This window comes from Narcine bancroftii, chromosome 7, assembly GCF_036971445.1.
Source record: "Narcine bancroftii isolate sNarBan1 chromosome 7, sNarBan1.hap1, whole genome shotgun sequence".
NCBI lineage: Eukaryota > Metazoa > Chordata > Chondrichthyes > Torpediniformes > Narcinidae > Narcine > Narcine bancroftii.
The window spans coordinates 171031673-171051609 of NC_091475.1; the positions used below are offsets into that span (position 1 = coordinate 171031673).

The 19937-nt window shown below is 38.5% G+C and overlaps 1 protein-coding gene and 1 long non-coding RNA gene across 2 annotated transcripts in view; one reads left to right on the top strand and one right to left on the bottom strand.

The window, feature by feature from the left end:
• LOC138739379 (uncharacterized) overlaps positions 1 to 19937 on the bottom strand; it is a 103818-nt gene that overhangs the window by 59606 nt on the left and 24275 nt on the right. The gene's annotated exons all lie outside the window — the stretch shown is intronic.
• Positions 1 to 19937, top strand: part of ddx10 (DEAD (Asp-Glu-Ala-Asp) box polypeptide 10) — a 199686-nt gene that overhangs the window by 50807 nt on the left and 128942 nt on the right. The window contains exons 9-10 of the mRNA XM_069891292.1: positions 5626 to 5710; positions 15957 to 16058. Coding sequence (XP_069747393.1) covers positions 5626 to 5710; positions 15957 to 16058 — 187 coding nt within the window. The remainder of the gene's footprint in view (positions 1 to 5625; positions 5711 to 15956; positions 16059 to 19937) is intronic.

The following is a 19937-nucleotide window of genomic DNA, read 5'->3' on the forward strand; positions in this document are numbered from 1 at the left end:
TCGGATTCATATATAAAGTCTTAACCCAACTGATAAAAAAGGGCCAAATTTAAATTTCTCTAATACATTAAATAAAAAGTCCCATTCAACCCTATCAAAAGCTTTTTCAGCATCTAATGCAACTACCATAGGATGATTAGGTTGCCGCTGATAAACATTGATCAAAGTAAGCAATCAAAGTATCTTATCAGAGGCATTTCTATTCTTAATAAAACCTGTTTGATCAATATGTACTAATTTAGGTAAATATTTAGCAAGTCTGTTAGCTAATACTTTTGCCATAATTTTATAGTCTACATTCAATGAAGAAATAGGTCTATATGAAGATACCTGTAAAGGATCTCTGTCTTTCTTTGGAATAACAGTTATTAAAGCACTTGAACACATTTCCAGTAACTTCTGATCTTCAGTAACTTGATTTAACATTTCGCCAAATATATTAGAAAATTCATCATAAAATGTTTATAAAATTCCACAGGAAACCCATTGTCTCCCGGGGACTTACCATTAGGCATTACCTGAATAGCTTCCTTGATTTCAAAATGGAGATTCCAACTCCTGAATATCTTCCTCATCTAGTACCGTAATGTTAATTTAGATAAATAAAAATCAGTAGAACCATTATCCTGTTTCCCCTCAGAAGTTTATAATTTTTGATAAAATAAATAAAACTGGTCATTAATTTCCTGAGGCTTATAACGCCTGTTCAACTTTCAATTGCCAGGCAAGTACCTTGTGGGCCCTTTCCCCCAACTCATAATAACGTTGTTTAGATCTATTAATGAAGCGCTCAAACTGGTAAGTTTGTAAAGTATTATCGCGTAATTTTAGCTTCGTTAATAGGGGTTTTTTAATCTTCTGTTGTATCCTTCTGAAAGTCCTTCTCTAGTTCAGCAATCTGATTTTCCAACTGTAAACTTTCTGCCATATATTGTTTCTTAACTTTCGTAGAATAGCTAATAATCTGTGTCCTCAAATAAGCTTTTAAAGCTTCCCATTCTATAAAATGACTTTTTACAGAATTAACATTTTCTGTCAAAAATAAAGAAATATGCTCTTTTACAAAAGTAATAAACTGTTTTTTTCAATAACATTGCATTAAACCATCTATATGTCGAACGTACTATCTCTGAACTTTCACAAGAGAAGATTAATAATGAATGATCTGATATAACTCTACTTTTAGATTCAGTTTGCAGTACCCTACCCTGAAGATGTGCTGATACCAAAAATAAATCAATTCTGAAAAACAAATCATGCCTTGAAGAATAAAAAGAAAATTCTTTCTCTGTAGGATTAACTTTTCTCCAAATAACTACCAAATTTAAATCTTTCATTGTGCATTAAGTTGTATTGCCATCTTTGACTTCCTTATACTCTTCGGATTTCTATCTAATAAAGGATCCAAAACACAATTAAAATCACCACCCACTAAAATATTCTCATTAGCCTGATTTAACAAGAAAAAAGCTTCTGAAATAAACCGCTCATCATTTCTATTGGGTGCATATAAATTAAACAGTGTCCAAAATTCCGCAAGAATTTTACAATTCACTTTTCAAACTCTACCAGCATTCCCTTCAGTAGATTCCAATTCAAATGGTAAGTTCTTATGAATGAAAATCGCTACTCCTTTTGCTTTAGAATTAAAAGAAGAATAAAAAAACTTGACCAACCCAATATCAATTTTCATCTGGTAGATGATGTTCAACGAATCTTTGAGTTTTTCGAGGAGGTTACCAGGAAAGTTGATGAAGGAAAGGCTTTAGGCGTTGTCTGGATGGACTTTAGTGAGGCAAGGTCACAGATGGGAGGTTAGTTCAGAAGGTTCAGACAATAGGTATCCATGGAAAAGCTGTAAACTGGATACGAAATTAGTTGAATGGGACAAGACAGAGATTGCTTCTCACACTGGTGCACCTCAGGGACTAGAAGGGCCGAATGGTCTGTTTTCTGTGCTGTAGTGTTCTATGAAGTCATTGTCAGCAAATCAGGTTTGCAGCCCTTTGCATCTGGTCTTGTTGGTGCAGAATTAAAAAGCTAATGAGAGGAGGAGGCAGTAAAATGACATGATTCTCAATAATGTCTGGGCCCACCATGTGAATGCTAAAGAAAAGGCTGAAGTCTTTGAATCCATTTACAGACAAAGTACCAAATAGATGTTGCCTCTTGGCATTGCATCAAGGATCTTGCAAATTTCTCCAGGAGAACATTCTGTCGTTGCATCACTGTTTGGTGTGGAGGTGGCAATGTATAGAATAGGAAAAGGCTGCACGGAGTTGCAAACTTGGGCATTGCCATCATAGAATTGAGTCTTCACTTATTTCAAGACATCTACAACAGGTGGAATCTCAAGAAAGTAGTCATTATCATCAAGCATCCTCACCACCCGGGTCATGGTCTATTCTTACCACTGCCATGAGGAGGGAGGTTCAGGAGCCCGAAGACAAACACCTGAAGTACAAAAGCACCTTCTTCCCCGCTGCCATCAGATTTTCTGACTAGACTATGAGCCATAGACGTGACCTCACTTTTTCTCTTCTTTTGCAATAATTCATTTATTTTTAAAAAATGTAATGGATAGAAATTTTTGCACCTATAATTCTGCCGCAAAACAACAAATTTTGTGACACATACTCATGACAATAAATTTTGATTCTGAGGAAGTTTGTCTCCAGTCAGTTTGATCCACTCTGTGATATCCAGTATTATAGCCAAAGCTTTGGGATTGATGGCAACCCAACTTAGTACTGAAGACTTGCATTCCAGCACTGTATAGATCTCTAATGAACCTACCATATTCCAGCTACACTAACATCAATTCAACATAGAAAATAGTCTGCAGCCAGTATGCAGATATGAGCTAATAAGTAACAAGTGACACAGTAATTTAATGAAGACTATCCCCAACGCAAAATTGTTCTATATTCTTTGGAATATAGAAGAATAAAGGAAATCATACGGAAATGTTGTATGATCTTTAGCATGATAGGATGGATGTTGAGATTTTTTCCAATGGGAGAAAGTTAAACTGGTATATAATAGTTAACGAATGGCCATTTAAAACTGAGATGTTCAGGAACATCTTTCAGATGGTGATGATTTCTAGAATTCTCTAACTTAGAGGGTTCTGGCAGTGCAATCTTTGGAGGCAGATAAAGGGGAAGCAGATAAGTATTTGAAAGATCAGGGAATTGAGGGGACACTAGCACAGAAAAGATGAGACAGGACAGATTAACCATAATCACAGGAATGGCAGGGCAGAGGGATCTGTTTCTGCTATTTTCTGATGTTCTTTTTTGAGAGAGAATCTGGCATCTACTCATGATATTCTGTGGCATTACCAAGACTGAGTTCCCCATTCTCAATATCCTGGAAGTTAACATTGAGCAGAAACACAACTGGACCATCCAGTGGCTACAAGAGCAATTTGAAGCTTGGATCCTGCGATGAGTGACTCATCAACTGAATTGAAGGCACAAATCATTTGTGTCATGGAATACTTTTTGCTTGCTGGAGGAGTGCAGTACCCATGCCATTGTGCCAACAAAACATGATCAAATTAAAGGGTCTGGGATACTGCAACTAGACCCTTGACTTCCCCATCAGCAAACCCCAATCAGTGCAGATCTGCAACATTGCTTCCTCCTCACTGACCATTGGCACAAGGCACCTCAAGGTAGTATGCTAAGTCTCCCATAACCAATTTTGACTCCATTGCAATCTGTAAATTGACGTTGATGAAACTAATATTGTTGGCTGGATAACTGGAAGTGATGAGTGAGAATACAGGATGGAGATTGAGAATCTTTGTGTGATGTCAGAACAATAATCTTTCTCTTGACATCACCAAGCCCAAGAGTTTGTTGTTGATATCTCGGAAGGGGAGGCCAAGGGATGATGCACCTCTCTTCATTGATGGGATGATGCACCTCTCTGCAGTGATGGGTCAGAACCTTCATTCTTGGGAGTCCAGGAATCAGAAAAGCTCTCCTGGAGCCAATACACCAAGACAACCATTAAGAATGCATAGCAATGCCTCTACTGCCTGGTCTGAGGAGATTTAGCATTTTTCCCAATACTGTTATCAGACTTCTTCAGGTGCAGAAAGAAAGAAACATAGCCAGGTCAATCACAGGCTTGGACCTCCTATCCATTTGAAGGCATCCATGTAAGGAACTACCTCAAGAAGGCAGCCAGCATCATAAATGATGCCCAACACCCTGGTCACAATCTCTTCTCATTGGGCAGAAGGTACAGGAGCCTGAAGATCAGCACCTCTCGGCTCAAGTAGGTTCTTTCCAATATTATGAGGCTCTTGAACTTCCCCTTGTTACACTAATCATGGGATGCATTCTCTTTTAATGTCTACCAGTGTAGTTTTTTTCATGAAGTGCTTGCTTGACTATAGCAAGTAAGAATTTTGGTGTGTGTGTTCATTGGGCAGTGTACACTAAAATCCCTGTTATCCAGAATTCAAGCAACTGACAACCTCAAGTAACTGACAAAAATATTCTACAAAATAAATAGGTTTTAAAAAAAAACATTTAAAATTGGCGCTGCCCCCGCTTCCCCACCCACCCACCCAGTGGCCAGTTCACCAATCCATACAACAAGCAACTGGCAAATTCTCTATTTGGCATTTGCCAATCCCCATAGGTACTAGATACTTTTTTTAAAACTGTAAATTACAATAAACTCATTACCATTAACATTCAGAAGCTTAACCTCCCCCAGGACAAAATATCCAGCACACTAAGCATTTAATTTCCTTCACCACCACAGTACAGAGGATACAGTCTGTACCATCAAAAGCATTGTAGTTTCTTGAACTTGCCAGCTTGAGTACAAAAGTAGGGCTAGGACAGCAGATGCATATGATGATCACCAATTGTACTATATCCTTGCTTGGAAGTATAACACCAGACCTTCTTTGTTACAGGATTTAAATCTTGGAACTCTATGCCAAAACCACTTTGTGAGTACCTTAACCTGAAGTGGTTCTAGAAGGTAGCTCACTATTACCTTCTCAAGGGCAGTTTTGAATGGTCAATAATTGCTGGCCTAACTAGTGATAATTATCTTTGTTGCTGACCACAGTATCTGTGGCTTTGGGGTGAAAAAATGCTGATGAAATATTTAAAAGTTACACTTATGTATCACCATAAATCTTCTTTGGCTTGGCTTCGCGGACGAAGATTTATGGAGGGGGTAAATGTCCACGTCAGCTGCAGGCTCGTTTGTGGCTGACAAGTCCGATGCGGGACATGCAGACACGGTTGCAGGGGAAAATTGGTTGGTTGGGGTTGGGTGTTGGGTTTTTCCTCCTTTGCCTTTTGTCAGTGAGGTGAGCTCTGCGGTCTTCTTCAAAGGAGGTTGCTGCCCGCCAAACTGTGAGGCGCCAAGATGCACGGTTTGAGGTGATATCAGCCCACTGGCGGTGGTCAATGTGGCAGGCACCAAGAGATTTCTTTAGGCAGTCCTTGTACCTTTTCTTTGGTGCAGCTCTGTCACGGTGGCCAGTGGAGAGCTCGCCATATAAGATCACCATAAATAGTTAAGTTAAAAAGGCCAATTGAAGAATAAATCACTGGAGAGGTTAATTTAAAAATATTTTCTTTACAGATTTCCCTGCTGTAAACTGGGTTCTCCAACTAGATTGTCCAGAGGATGCTAATACTTACATTCATAGAGCTGGGAGGACAGCCAGGTATTGTGATCAAAATGTCTTCCGATTCATTTAGTAATTTTTATTATGGAAGTTATTTGAGTGCTTGTGATGAATATTAACTGTCACTATAGATTAAATGTTAATTTTGCATTTGACGGGTTACTTCCATTTCCTTTTCTAGATTGACAAATGATTTTTTCTTTGGCTAAAAAGAGGGCTTATTTTGTATATTATAAAAATTGTAATAGTTTTCTTGATTTCTGCTTAATGTTGATATCTATGTTGTGGAAAAGGTGAAAGAGCTGAAATGTACTGGCTGACTACTTCCCACCATGAACTACTTTAAAAAAAAAGTGATAATGAGGAAATAACTACAAAAAAGTGAATTTATTACTTGGATCCAAATTATGTTGCTTTTGAGAGGAAAAGGATTTTCTCAAAGTACCTTGGAAAAATCGATCACTCCACTTGTTTCTGAGAATCTCTGGCCCCTGATAATTATGTGAACTGTGAATTCATGTAGGTAGCACCTGGTAAGCCAGAGCAAATGGCAGAAAGAGCAGACCACCTCAAAATTATCCACCTGCCAATCCAATCAGACACCACTTTGTATCTGCTACAGTCTGATGGCCTCAATTTAACACATTCACTCACCTCAGAACCAACAGAATTAGAGTGGAAGCAAGTCCTGAATATTGATCTTTATAGCAAGTGTGCAAGCTTGTGTAGCGTGCAATGAAATGCTTAATTGAGTGCAATGGAATGTTTCAGCCACCTGCGAAGGTGTGCACAAAACTGAATTTCAGTTCAAGGTTGATGGGTAATGGATTGAACTTTTTATTTTAATTAACTGAACCAGAATTTGGACAGAAGTGGTGATTATTTCCAAGTCAGGGTGTTGTGCAACTTGGAAGGGCATCTGTGTTTAGTGTCCCAAACAACCATAGTCCTATTCTTGGTGGTAGGGATCATAGGTAAGGCAGGTCATGCCAATTAGCCCAGGTGAATAACTGCAGTGAGTTGTAAATGAAATTAACTGATACTATAATACATCCATGATGTTTGCCGGTGAAAGGTGTACATTTCAAGTAATTGTGTTGCCCGTTGTGATATTGAGCATCTGATGTTGTTGGAGCTGCACTGATCCAGCTAAATGGGGAGTTTTTGTTATCATTCTGACTTGTGCATTTGTAACTGGTGGATAAGCTTTGATATATCAGATGATAAGTCACTTGCCAATATTAGAGTAATAGCAGTTCTGTTTTTGCTCCATGATGACCCCAAGAAAGTTAGTTCAGTGATAGTGATACCATAGAATATCAAGGGTAGGTAGGTAGGTACTCTATTACTGAACTATGTATTTTATGCCTTGAATCTTACCAGCCATTTATCATGGTTTATTGCTGCCTAGTATTTTGCATATTTGTTAGAGTTGTGAATCAAAATGAATATTGTGAAATTATCAGTAATATTGAAATTCATAACCTTGTAATGGAAGGAAATTCATTTATGGTTGAAACAAAAAAAGAAAAACTAGAAATAGTCAATTTTGCTGAATTTTCTTCAAGCTGACATATCCAACAGGTCAGGCATTCACAGTTAATATTTCTGTTGCAGGACCCTTTGTCTGAATAAAATGGTGGGGGGAGGGAAATGGGGAGGAGCCGAGCCCACAGGCAGGAGGTGACAGCTGAATATGGATGGGAGGACAGAAGAAGAAAAAAGCTAGAAAATGATAGGGGGATTAACAGCTCTCTAAATGGAGATGGGGAGAGACCTAACAGAAACCGGAGAAGTAGATTTCAATTTCATGCTCAATTCCTGTGCCTTCGTGTCTGTCTCCTCTCCATTTATGACCTCTTGCAAGGTTCTACAGAAATAAGAAAAACTGAGGCAAAATAATAGGAATGGCAGTTCCAATAAAAGAACAAGTCACCTGAAGTTGGAGAACAAAATACTCTGCTCAGAAGGCTGAATTGTGTCTTGACGGAAGATTGTTTGGAACTTGTTCTGATCATGCAGGAGTTCACAGGTCTGATGACGGTTTGACGGAGGCAAGCATATGGTAGCTGAGGGTCATTTTAGTGGACTGAATTGTTTTTGATTACATTTTTCATTGTAATGTATACAAGGTACACAACCTTTACTTTGTTTGCAATGTAAAGGCATACAAAGGTGTTACCATTCCAGCATTACTATCAAGACAAGAAAGAGTCCCTTCAGAGGTATTGAGTGTCCATGGATCCTTTTATTTCCTCTCCTGCTGCTACCTCTCGTGCTCCTCGATCCTCCACAGCTGCCTGACCTCCCGTTTGGTCCAGTGGTGAGCCCAGGTTTGTGGCATCTGTCACCCTCCTCCACCCTGTTCCAAACCTCTGAAGCCATTGGGAAACAGTCACAGTCTGAGGCCTTCTGGGAGCCCTGTTCGCCATTAGCAACTTGACAAATGCTGGGCCAAATACTTTGTTCCTAGAAGCTGACAACCAGCAGTCTGTGTCCTGATGTGAGGCTTTTGGCTGTGAGCTGTAAGCTGAGGCCAGGTTTGTGGCTGTGGTTTCCTACCCTGTCGTCCCTCTGCCAGGCTTCTCCTTTTTGGCAGGAAGCAAAATGTTGGTGTTCTCCTGCTATGGTGCCCTGTGCTGGTCTGCTGCCTCCCTGGGGCCAAAACTTGAGGTCTGGGCTACAGGACATGGGCACTGTTATCTTGGATCTGGACACTCGAGAATCTTTGTGGAAACTGCCACTGGGCCCGTTCTACAGGCAATTTAACCTTGGACAGACTAGCAGTGGGAGAAACACTCAAAAGACCATAGCACCAATTCGTGTTCTTTCTGCACCTGCACTAACAGTAATGATAATTGTATTTCATATACATTGTGCAATGACCATATGCACTGAAACTTTTTCTTGCTGCATTTGAACAGGTACTTATTAAGGAGAAGAAAACTATGAAAACAACTACCAAACAGTGGATGGCATGGTTAGAATACTGGTTGACGCAACACTACTACAGCACAGGCCTTTTGTGGTGTCAGAGCAGTCCCTGATTAGTATAACAAGGGGAGGTTCAAGAGTATGATAGCTGTTGGAAAGAGACTTCTTGTATCTAGAGGTGAAGCTTGTCTTCAGGCATCTGTACCTTCTGCCCAAAGGTACAGTGAGAAGCAGTTGTGACCATAGTGATGGGGCTCTTTAATGATGTCAACTGCCTTCTTGAGGCATTGCATTCAGTGGATGGGAATTTGGGCCTTCGATATTACCTTCTGGAGGCTTTTTAGTTCCTGGGCAGTCAAATTCCCAAACCAGGCTGTGATGTAAGCATTCAGAATACATCCACAGTGCACCTATAGAATTTTGTTGGAGTATTCAAGGGCACACTAAATCTCCTCCGACGACTTAGCAAGTTGGATTGGCTTTTTCATGGTTGCCTCAATGTTGACTTCAGGTGAGGTGTTCTATAAAATGGACTCCCAGGAACTTGAAGGTTCTATCCCTCTCAGTCTCTGTCTCATCAATGCAGACATTGTGTAGGGTTTCAGCCTCTCCTTCCTAAAATCAGCAATAAGCTTCTTGGTTTTGCTGCTGTTATTGCTCCAATTACAGCAACTTCAACAGCAGCATCACCATGAAATGTCACCTGTTGTTTTCATTGACATTCCAACTCTTCATGGAGCAGAATTTAAAATAACCATTCTTGCTTCTGAGCTAATGATGGAGGACATGCAAATCTTGGAGAAGCAGGAAATGGTTGTACCAAGAACAGTCTTGAGGGAACCTTTTCAGTGATATTCTGGAGCTAAGATAATTGGTCTCCAAATACTACAACAATTTTCTGTTTTGTTGCATACAACATCGGGCAAAAGTTGATACTCCAATTGACATTCTGTGCTTTCAGAAGTGTTGCCTGCTGAGCATGTCGTACAGCCTGGCTTTAATAATAAATTGTGTTTCTTTGTCTGTGTAATGTGTTTGTTCCTGCACCCAGGTTTGGACAGGCTTTATTAGAAATATTCCCTTTGTTCTATCCATCCATCTCCTACTTTTTACCCCTACTGAAAGAGACCAACCCCTAGTTCTGACAAGAGTCCTGGAGCTGAAATTTGAATTACTGCCTTATCTGCTGAGTGTTTGCATTTTTTTCTTTCCATTTTTTTTGATCATATATCAAACTTGCATTTTTTTTTTCTTGATGCAATTACAGTCAATCGTCAAACTACAATTCAGGTCCACTTTATGAAATACACACCACTCTCTATCCTGCTCATTAAGAATGTACCTCAGTTTATTTAAAGAATTAGTTCATTGACATTAAGTAAATATTTATTCTGTTTTAATATTTAAAATTTCAGTCATGGCAGAACTATCAGTATTGATGACTGGTTGACATTCTTTCTTTATTGACAAGTCAAAGATTCAGAGAAGGAGACTGATAGCTAAACTTCGTCTCCTTCAGTTTTCTTCCATCATGACATCCTGGGATGTTAAGTTTGAGCAATTATTGGGTGTCACAAACCTTTTTAGTACAACTGCCTGCTTTCTTTAATATTGGGCAGCATGGTTGGCGTAGTGGTTTGTGAAATGCCTTTACGGTGCCAGTAATCGTGATCGGGGTTTGAATCTTGTGTGTCTGTAAGGGGTTTGTATGTTTTTTCTGTGTCTGTGTGGGTTTTCCCTGGAGCTTTGGTTTCCTCCCACCTTTTGAAATGTACCAGGGGTATAGATTCATTGGGTGTAAATTGGGCAGCACGGACTCGTGGGCCAAAATGGCCTGTTACTATGTGGTATGTTTAAGTTTTAAAAATTAACATAGTTAAATCTGATTTTGCTGTAGAAAGCTTGCCTGACTCAATTTAACATAGGCACACATGCTGGGCTGTATAATGCCCTGAAGCCATTAAATAGACTATATAAATGCAAGTCTCTTATTTATCAAATTTCTTCCGGCTCTTATTGCACAATTAAATTAATAAAGATTTCTTCTGACAATGAATTACTTATTTTTTTAGTAATTGACCAATGTGAAAAGAAATTGCATTCTTGTGTTCAAAGCCCTCCATTTGCATCATTCTTTCTGTCTCTGTCATCTCCCCTATCCATACGACTGGCCAGGCTTATTTTCCTCTACGCTTGTGTAGCCACGTTTTCTTTCCTCTGGTGCAGGTTGGAATGTTTTTGACTTATCTAAATTTTAATCTAGAGTTGCCTGTTGAGCATGTTTACTTCTCTTCCTCTCTGCTTAAAACCTTTTAGTCTTCTAACTTGCCATCTCATAAGATTTTTAATAGATAATGCTGCCATCATCGTATCTTAGTGATACAGCATGAAAACAAACCTTTGGCCCAATTGCATAGATCATCAACTGTCCATTCCCACTTGCCATTTTATTGACTTCGCAGTCCCTCACTGCATGTATTGAAAATGACAGGAAAGCAGAGGACTTTGGTGGGGGTTGTGGGAGGGGGCAGCCACTGACAAGGAGAACGTGCAAACTCCTTGCATGGAAGTCAGGATCAAATCTGTGTTGCCTGAGCTGAGGTAGCAGCTCTGCGAGCTGTGCTGCCCATAGAAGATATTTTAGAGTGGATTACTGCAAGTTTTGTCAAAGGGGGTAGGTTTTAAACAGCAATATGCAGTAGAAGTGATGATCTGTGAACAAACTCATTTAAAATCTAGAAGTTGTAGACACAGATGTTAATAATGAAATGATGAAAATTGGACATGCTTGGAAGGCCAGAAATCTTTCTTTTTGTATAACCATCCGTACTTTCAGAGACACGCAGGAGACTGCAGATTCTGGAATCTAGAGCAGTAATTGATCTGCTGGAGGAACTCTGCATGATGAACAGCATCAGTGGGAGAAAAAGAATTTACCTTTCCCTCTTCCTCTCCCCCCCCCCCCCCCCCCCCCCCCAACTCCTTCTTTGGGTCCACCTGACACTGGCCCTTCACTAACCGCTCCAGCTGTAAGATTCCAGCACTGATGTCCTTTGTTTCCACTTATGACCCTGCTATGTATTATTCCTCTTAAACTGGATTCCTTGTTTTCCTCTTGCCTCTCTCCCTTTGTCTGGCACTTGCCAGTTAACTGGTGAACCAAAGAGAAGTAATCTCCCACTGGTCCCTACTCAAACCCTCCAATCCTGTTGTCCTCCTCCTAGCTATGTCCCCTCTGTACTCTCTTGATAAAGGGTTCTGACCTGAAATATTGACTTCTTTTTGTTGTTTGTCACTCAATATGTACTTTCATTATTGCTTTTAGACTGCAGTATCGGGAAAATGGCTAAAATAAATTAACTGCCCACGTGGTCGTTTACACTGGGCCCCTTTTTAGACTTCAAGAACCTGAGTGCAACAGTCCCAGTGGTTGGACATGCAGTAGAGTGGATGACTGTCATCTAATTTTTCCAGTATGATTTACACTGCAGGCTTCCTACAAAAAGTTGTAGGAGTCCTGCAGAATAAATTACGGTACAGGAATTGACTCAAAATTCCTGGACATTCCTTTTTAGACTGCCCATGTCACAGCAAAATGCCTTGATTATGCCATTACATGTCTGCAGTCTAAAAAACATACATTCGTGCTTTTACACTGCATGATGAAACTTGTAATAGTTGAATTATATCACAAAGCAACAGATATTTGCAGCAAAGTTGTAAAATTCCTTTCTCCAGTTCTTCAACAGGGTGGACAACCATTGTGTTGATTCTGTACTGGGATAGAAGATATTCCTGTTGTTTTTATTTCACCGGGTTCTACTGAGTAGATTCTAAAGGATGTATTTGTCTTAAATTTAGCAAAAACTCATTGTGATTGTCCAAAAGTAGCATGACAATGGTTAAATTCATGAAAAGAAAAGGTATATTGTTTGCTTTGATTCTAATATAAGCCAGATTCCATTGTTTTTTTCTTGTTTTTAATTTAGAAATACATCACGATAACAGGCCTTTCCAGCCCACAAACTCATGCCACCCAAATACACTAATTAACCTACAAACACTGCATGTTATTTTTGGAGGGTGGGAGCACCCATGGAGACATGGGGAGAACGTACAAACTCCTTAAAAGAGCGCTGGATTTGAATCCAGGTTGCTGGCACTGTAATAGCGTTGCACTAACTGTTACGCTAACGATACCACCACATTTGTAGAAGATTATCTCGGCAATCCATAGTTCAGTCTGTGGTGGTTCTATTAGTACATTTAACACCAATTCAATATGGTATAACAAGTATGTGAAGGAAACTGCTTGGTTGGATTCTGTTGTGAAGTGGAACAACTGCTTTTGAATGTTTTAACAGAAAAGTCATTTAAAACTCACCTCTTATCTATATGTGCAGTAAACAATATTAGTATTGTGGTGTAAATTGATCCAAAATTACTTCTGCTCTTCTAAGTAATTGAATTGAAGACAATAGGATTTATATGTGGGACTTGTTATTACTGTGTACATATTCCAATGGTAGGTTCTCTGCAGTTGATTCTGTATAATTATTTGGTAAAATATCAAACTATCTAATTTCTATTTAGTTATAGTTGGAATGTACACTTTTAAAATGCAAAGGATTAAACCTTGCAAAGGTATTTTTGTTGTATTGTGGCCACTGGAATTGCAGTGGACATGACGAAATAACCACACAAGACGTTTTTAGAGTGAATGAAACGGATTTACTCTTCATCACCTGCGCAGCCTTTTAAAGGCCAGAATCACGCCCTCGACACACACTGATGTCACATGGCTGGTTTGATGCCTCCCGGGAGTTGTAGGGCTGCTATAGTGCTGCTTCAGTATTATAAATTATTATTAACTACAATATTTACTTTTTTCAACTGTGTAATTTACTTGCATCAATTTTTTTCCAAGTTTTGCATTTTGATAACTATTGGAACAATTTCTTCATTTATTTATTTCCAAGTCATCATGTATCATACCATTTATGTGAGGTTCAAAATTAATTTTTAAAAATAATTACCCATTCAACATCTATTTTTAATATGTAGCAAATATTTTTAACTTTTGTGATTATAAAAATATTTGAATCAACAGTTAATTCTTTTTAAAATGGTAGAAGCTTTCTGGAGATCCTGTCTATAACAGGTAATATTACAAATATAGGAGCATCAAACAAAAGCCGTACCTCACCTGCCTGTTCCTGTCTAACTGCCTGTTGGAATATTTGCTTTTGTCACCTTCCCTGTCTGTGTGTTCTGGGCACCTACCACTCTGATTTTATGAAAAAATGTGCCTTGCTCATTTCTTTTAAACTTTCGTCTTCTTCCCTTAAATATATGCCCACTAGTATTTGACATTTTTTTCCCTGGGGAAAAAGACCATCTCTTATAATTTTGTACTTCTATCAAGTCACACCATTGTTCTCCCTGCCCTCAATGTGATGCTCCAGAGAAAACAATGTAACTTTGTCCAACAACTCCTCCACTCATAATAGCAAATCAATACAGGCAACATCTAAGTGAACCTCTTCTGTACCATCTTCAAAGCTTCCACAACCTTCCTACAATGTGGTGACCAGAAGGAGGGCGTGGCCATGCAAAGGAGCTAAACAGACATGTCTTAGATGAACTCTCCATGAAAAGTTTTATAAAGGTGGTTTAAAATTTACGATTTATTTCCACTGGATGAACAAAATGAACACTTTAAAAAGTCAAGACAGCAAAAAAAAAAACAAAATGGGAAGAGACACCAACTCAGCCAGGAACCAGGAACGTCTTGACATTGACCGAGCCTGACAATGGGTGGGGGGGGGCTGGGGGGGGGGCGGGGGGGGGGGGTCGGCACAAGATCTGAATATAATCCTGGATAAAATGGAGACCTGATGCAATCATTTCACGGGTGTTGAAACTACAATGAAAGATATGTCAGAGAAGATGACTGAATTTAAAGAGGCAATTAAAGATTTAATGGAATGAATGGGCCAAGCAGAAGTTGATTTTGTTAAAAGGGAAGAAAAGCTGAAAGCTTTGGAAGAAGATACAAAGAAGTGGGGCTTGGATAAACAAGCTATCTGGATAAGATCAACCACATGGAGAATTTCAGCAGACACAATAATGTACAGAATTTTGGTTTGAAGGAAGGGACCAAAGGGAGAGACCCAATGAGCTTCTTTGAAACTTGGATCCCACGAGTGTTGGGAGAAAATAAATTCAATGGAAAACTACAAATAGAAAAGGCTCATCAGAACTTGGGCCCAAAAGATCTGACGAACAGCGACCACAGCCAGTTCTGGTAAGGCTTTTGAATTCAGAAGTGATTTTGGGAGTAGTATTTGATTACTCCAAGCAACACAATGGCCTGCTTGAGATTGACGATGGACAGAAGTTATTCTTTCAAGACTTTAGACCAACTTTGATGAAGCAAAGGAAGGAGTTCAATGATGTAAAGAGGCATTTGTGATGAAAGAACATAAAATACTCTGATATATCCTGTGACTCTGAGGGTTGAAGCAACGGATGGCAATCAACATTTTATCAAGACTAAGGAAGTGGAAGAATTTTTAAGAAGATTATGAAAAGATTAAAGATATTAAACAAGAAAATTAAGAAGAATGTTTAGAATGGGACCAAGTAAAAAGTGTATTTTTTTTGAACCATCTGTACTTATTGTTAAGCATTATTGGAATTTGCACAGAGAGCTCAAGAAAGAGTGAGAACTTGGTAAATATAGTAGCAGGGTGGGGACTCTGGTCCAAGGGGGATAATATTGCCAGGAGAGGAGCAGTTTTCCAAGATGGTGCCAAAGGAAGGAATTCTTTCTCCGAAGACTTTGGGTTTTTCTCGCGGGCTTCCGGGATTTTTGGTTTACATCACCATCAGAGCAATGGCACTCTACGTGTTTTTTAAAGGGGAAAGATCACTATATTACTTGAATAATCAAAAAGGTTTCATTGCTTAACAATATTTGTTTAAGAACTGGAATGGCTAAAACATTAAAGTTTTAGTCTGAATGTTAACAGATTAACTGGGCTGGTGAAAAAGAAAAGTCTTGGCACACTTTTTAAAAAAAAAACTAAAGGCGGATGTAGTTTTCATGCAGGAAACACACCTTACTAAATTGAAGGGAAAAATATCAAAACTAATTTGTGATATTCTCTTGTCATCTAATTGTTCGGTGTTTTGAGATGTTTCCTTCATGTGGTGGTGGTTTTAGAAATCCATGCTTTTTTTTTAAACAAGCATTTTAAGTTAAGCAATCAAAGTAGATTCAGATTTTGAGTTATAATATCTGATGTTACCGTACACTTGTATTTAAATCTATTTTTTTGTTTCTTAGGTACAAGGAAGATGGTGAAGCATTGCTTGTTTTACTTCCAACTGAAGAAAAGGCTATGGTGAAGCAACTGGAAGAGAAGAAAGTCCCCATCAACAAAATAAAGTAATACTTTTGACACCTAGAATTTTAATGCAGTTGTAAATATTGCAGCTGAGTATTTAGAAAATTATTAGATTTACTGAAATGGATGTACCTCACCTGCCTATTGAGTTCAACTCAATGCACTTCATGGATCTTTTATTTTGAAGTATATGCAACTGAGAATAGTTGTTATAATATGTTTTAGGATTAAGTTAAAAGTGAGATTTTAGATTTGATTTTGTATTTGTACTTGGTGTTGTGGGCATGGAAATGGTTTTTGTTATTTCTGATATTAGGCAGGTCAATCTAATAATGTTTCGTATGAGGTTATTAATATTCTGCATTCTTTCTTTTGGTAAATATTTTCTTTGGAATATTTTCACCATTTTTCAATGTGATGAAGTAATAACCTGTAGATTTCTAATCCTTATAAACTGCATACATTGATCACCTAGTAACATTGTGTTTTATTTGGTTTAGAGCATAGAACTATAGAACACAACAGCACAGAAGCAGGTGCTTCAGCCCATTTGGTCCATGCAAAACTATTTTTTTTGCCTGGCCCCGTTGACCCTCATTCAGGCAATCACCCTCCATAAACCTCCCATCCATGTACCTATCCAACTTTCTCTTAAATGTTGAAATCAAAAATACATCCACTGCCTCCATTGGCAGTCCATTCCACACTATCATCTGCCCCTAGGTGAAGAGGTTGCCCCCAATGTTCCTCTTTAACATTTCACCTTTCACCCTCAACCCATGTTCTTCTGCTCTTGTTTCACTTTACCTCAGTGGGAAAATCCTACTTGCATTGCCCTTTCTGTTACCCAAATAATTTTGAATACCTCTATCAAATCTCCCCTTATTCTCTGACATTCCTAACCTGTTCAACCTTTCCTTATAACTCAGCTCTTCAAGTCCCAGCAACATTCTTGTACATTTTTTTTACTTTTTCAATCTTATTGTTATTCTTCTTGTAGGCAGATGACCAAAACTGTACACAATCTCCAGATTTGGCCTCACCAATGTCATGTATAACTTCAACATAGCATCTCAACTTGTGTAGTCAATATTTATAAAGGCCAATGTGTCAAAAGCTCTCTTTACAGTCCTATCTACCTGCAATGCCACTTTCAAGGAATCCTGTATCTGTACTCCCAGATCCCTCTGTTCTGCTGCATTCTAGAGTTTTCTATTGTTTAGTTAGTCTTGGTTGGTCTTCCCAAGATGAAATGCATTAAATTCCACCTACCATTTATAGCTCATTTTCCAGCCAGTCCATATCTTGCTGCAAGCTTTGAAGGCCTTCCTCGCTGTCCACTACACCCCTAATCTTTGTATCCTTTGTAAATTTGCTGATCCAATTTGCCACATCATCATCCAGGTCGTTGATGCAATGGACCCAGCACCAAGCCCTGAGACACACCACTAGTCAGAGAGGTTACCCTCCACTACCATTCTTGTTCCAACAAAGCCAATATCCAATCTAATTTATTGCATTATCCTGGATGGCCAGTGACTGAACGTTGGCCATCCTCTCACACTGGTTCTTTTCAAAGGCCTTACTGAAGTCCATGTCAACAATATATACTGTCTTTCCTTCATCAACTTTCTTGATAACCTCCTTGAAAAATTATAATACTTACCATGCACAAAGCCACATTGACTATCCCTGAACAGTCCCTGTCTTTCCATGTACTTTTATTTCTGCTCTCTTAGGATGCCTTCCAAGACCTAATGCCAGGCCAATAATTTCTCAGATTATTCTTGGAGCTTTTCTTAAACAAATTTATTTTACTTGTTACTTCCTATAAATACAGAAAAGTAATTATGCCATAAATAACTGCATATTTACCAGTGAGAGATGTTTATACCTTTATAAACTTTGGGGGAAAAAAAGTTGGCAAAGTCATGACATAATTTATTAATATTAATTGTAAGACTATTCTTGAATACACAGTTGAAATTTTCAGTGGGTTGTGCTGTGGACATAAATTAGTGCACAAATTCCATGGTCTTAGAATATTTACATGGAAAATGTACCAATTTACAGGAATGATTTTCTTTTGTGGCCTTGGCCCTGCCAATCTCTTTATTATCCTTTATAGCCATACATGTCTAAGCTGTTCCAATTAAACCTCATGAGTTCCTCTAGCATATTTAAAAAAACTACAATCACAGCGTCTGCAGACTTTCATGTTTCGTAGCTCCAGTTCTACTCTTTCTCTCTTCCCTACATATAATCACTTTTCCATTGGTAAATGCTTTTAATTGCAAGCATTCAAGCCATTCTCTCCTTGAAACTTTTCTACCCTTCTCCCTGAATTATATTCTTCAAAATATGGTTTTTGGTCACTTTTCTCACTTTCCAAAGTATTTCCTCTTAAGCTAAGGCATTGTTTTATTTGTTCATGTTCCCCAGAAGTGCCTTTTTTGCTAAGTGATTGGAAATTGCTGTTGGCTACATTTTGTTTATTTAATCTGTATGTACTTCTATTTTCGTCATTTGCTATAATATTTGTAATATTATTTTTATAATTGGGCATTTTCTCAAAGATGGTAAAAATTGGAGCCAAAGCTTTGACAACACAATTAATTTCAAAAAATGTAACCTGCTTTGACTGAGTTTCCGTGGCCTTTTCCAAATGAGTGAGGATGGAGTTTATTTTCTATTTTGCCCAATCAGTTCATCACAAAGAACTACCCCATGGTGTGGTACATTATAAATATTTATTTTAAAAAAAGGTATTTTCTATTACAAGTTGTCAAGAGATTACTTTAGCTCTTTTTTTTTTGAAGGCAATGATTCACACTGTCACAGTTTCGTAGATATTGAATCAAAGACTTAACATTACCATGCTATTTAAATAGAAAACAACACAGCAAAGCCATGTATTAGATGTTTCTGCAGATATTTTCCAGAGGGGGTCACTGGACTGCCACTAATACTTTCAGTGAATACAATGCTTATAAACAACAGCAGCATTGTCTGACAATTGAGGCTTAACTGAAACATTAGACATGAATGTTGATAATTTTTGCTGTAAGTTGGGAATCCTGCCCTGCGCCGCTGAATATGGCAGGCAGTGGATTTGCTTCCATTTGGAACTGAATATTCCAGTGTATCTTTGCAACTTTTGTAGCCAATTTTCCATTTAGCTTAGATTAATGAGATGGTTAATTCATGATTATACTTGACTGCTACGCCTGATGAAGAAGTTATAGAATGGTTACAATGAAAAGTTTGTGCATTACTCTCTGTATTCCTTAAGATGTATAATCCTTGCGCTCCTTTAGCAGAACATTTTCCTTGGCTTTTCTTTTGACATCTATATGTATGTGGACCACAAGTGTTGCTCTCTTATCTTTCACCTCCTCCACCTGAATCAGACTTCCTTTTCTTAACTCTGACCCTAGAGATGCAACAGGAGGTGGGGTAATTTTAATAACAGGATGACAATTTGGCATCAGAGAGGAATGATCTTGACTTTGAAACTTGGGATGTGGTACTATTCTAGATGGAGATCATATAACATAGTACAGCACAGTATGTGTCCTTCAACTTGTGATGTGCTGACCTATATAAACCTCTCCATATGAATCTAATCCTTCCCAACCTCACTGCCCATAACTCTCTATTTTTCTGTCATCCAAGTGCCTCTCCAAGAGTCTTTACCATGTCTCTATCATGCCAGCCTCCACCACCACCTTTGGCAATGCACTCACCACTTGCTGTGTAAAATAAAAATCCTAATCTCTGACATCTCCCCTAAACTTTCCTCTGCTCATCTTAAACAGATGCCCTCTAATATTTGCTTTTGTCATTCTGGGAAAAAGGTGCTGGCTGCCCACCCTATCTATCCACATAATTTTATGTACTTTCATTAATGAGAGGAGTCT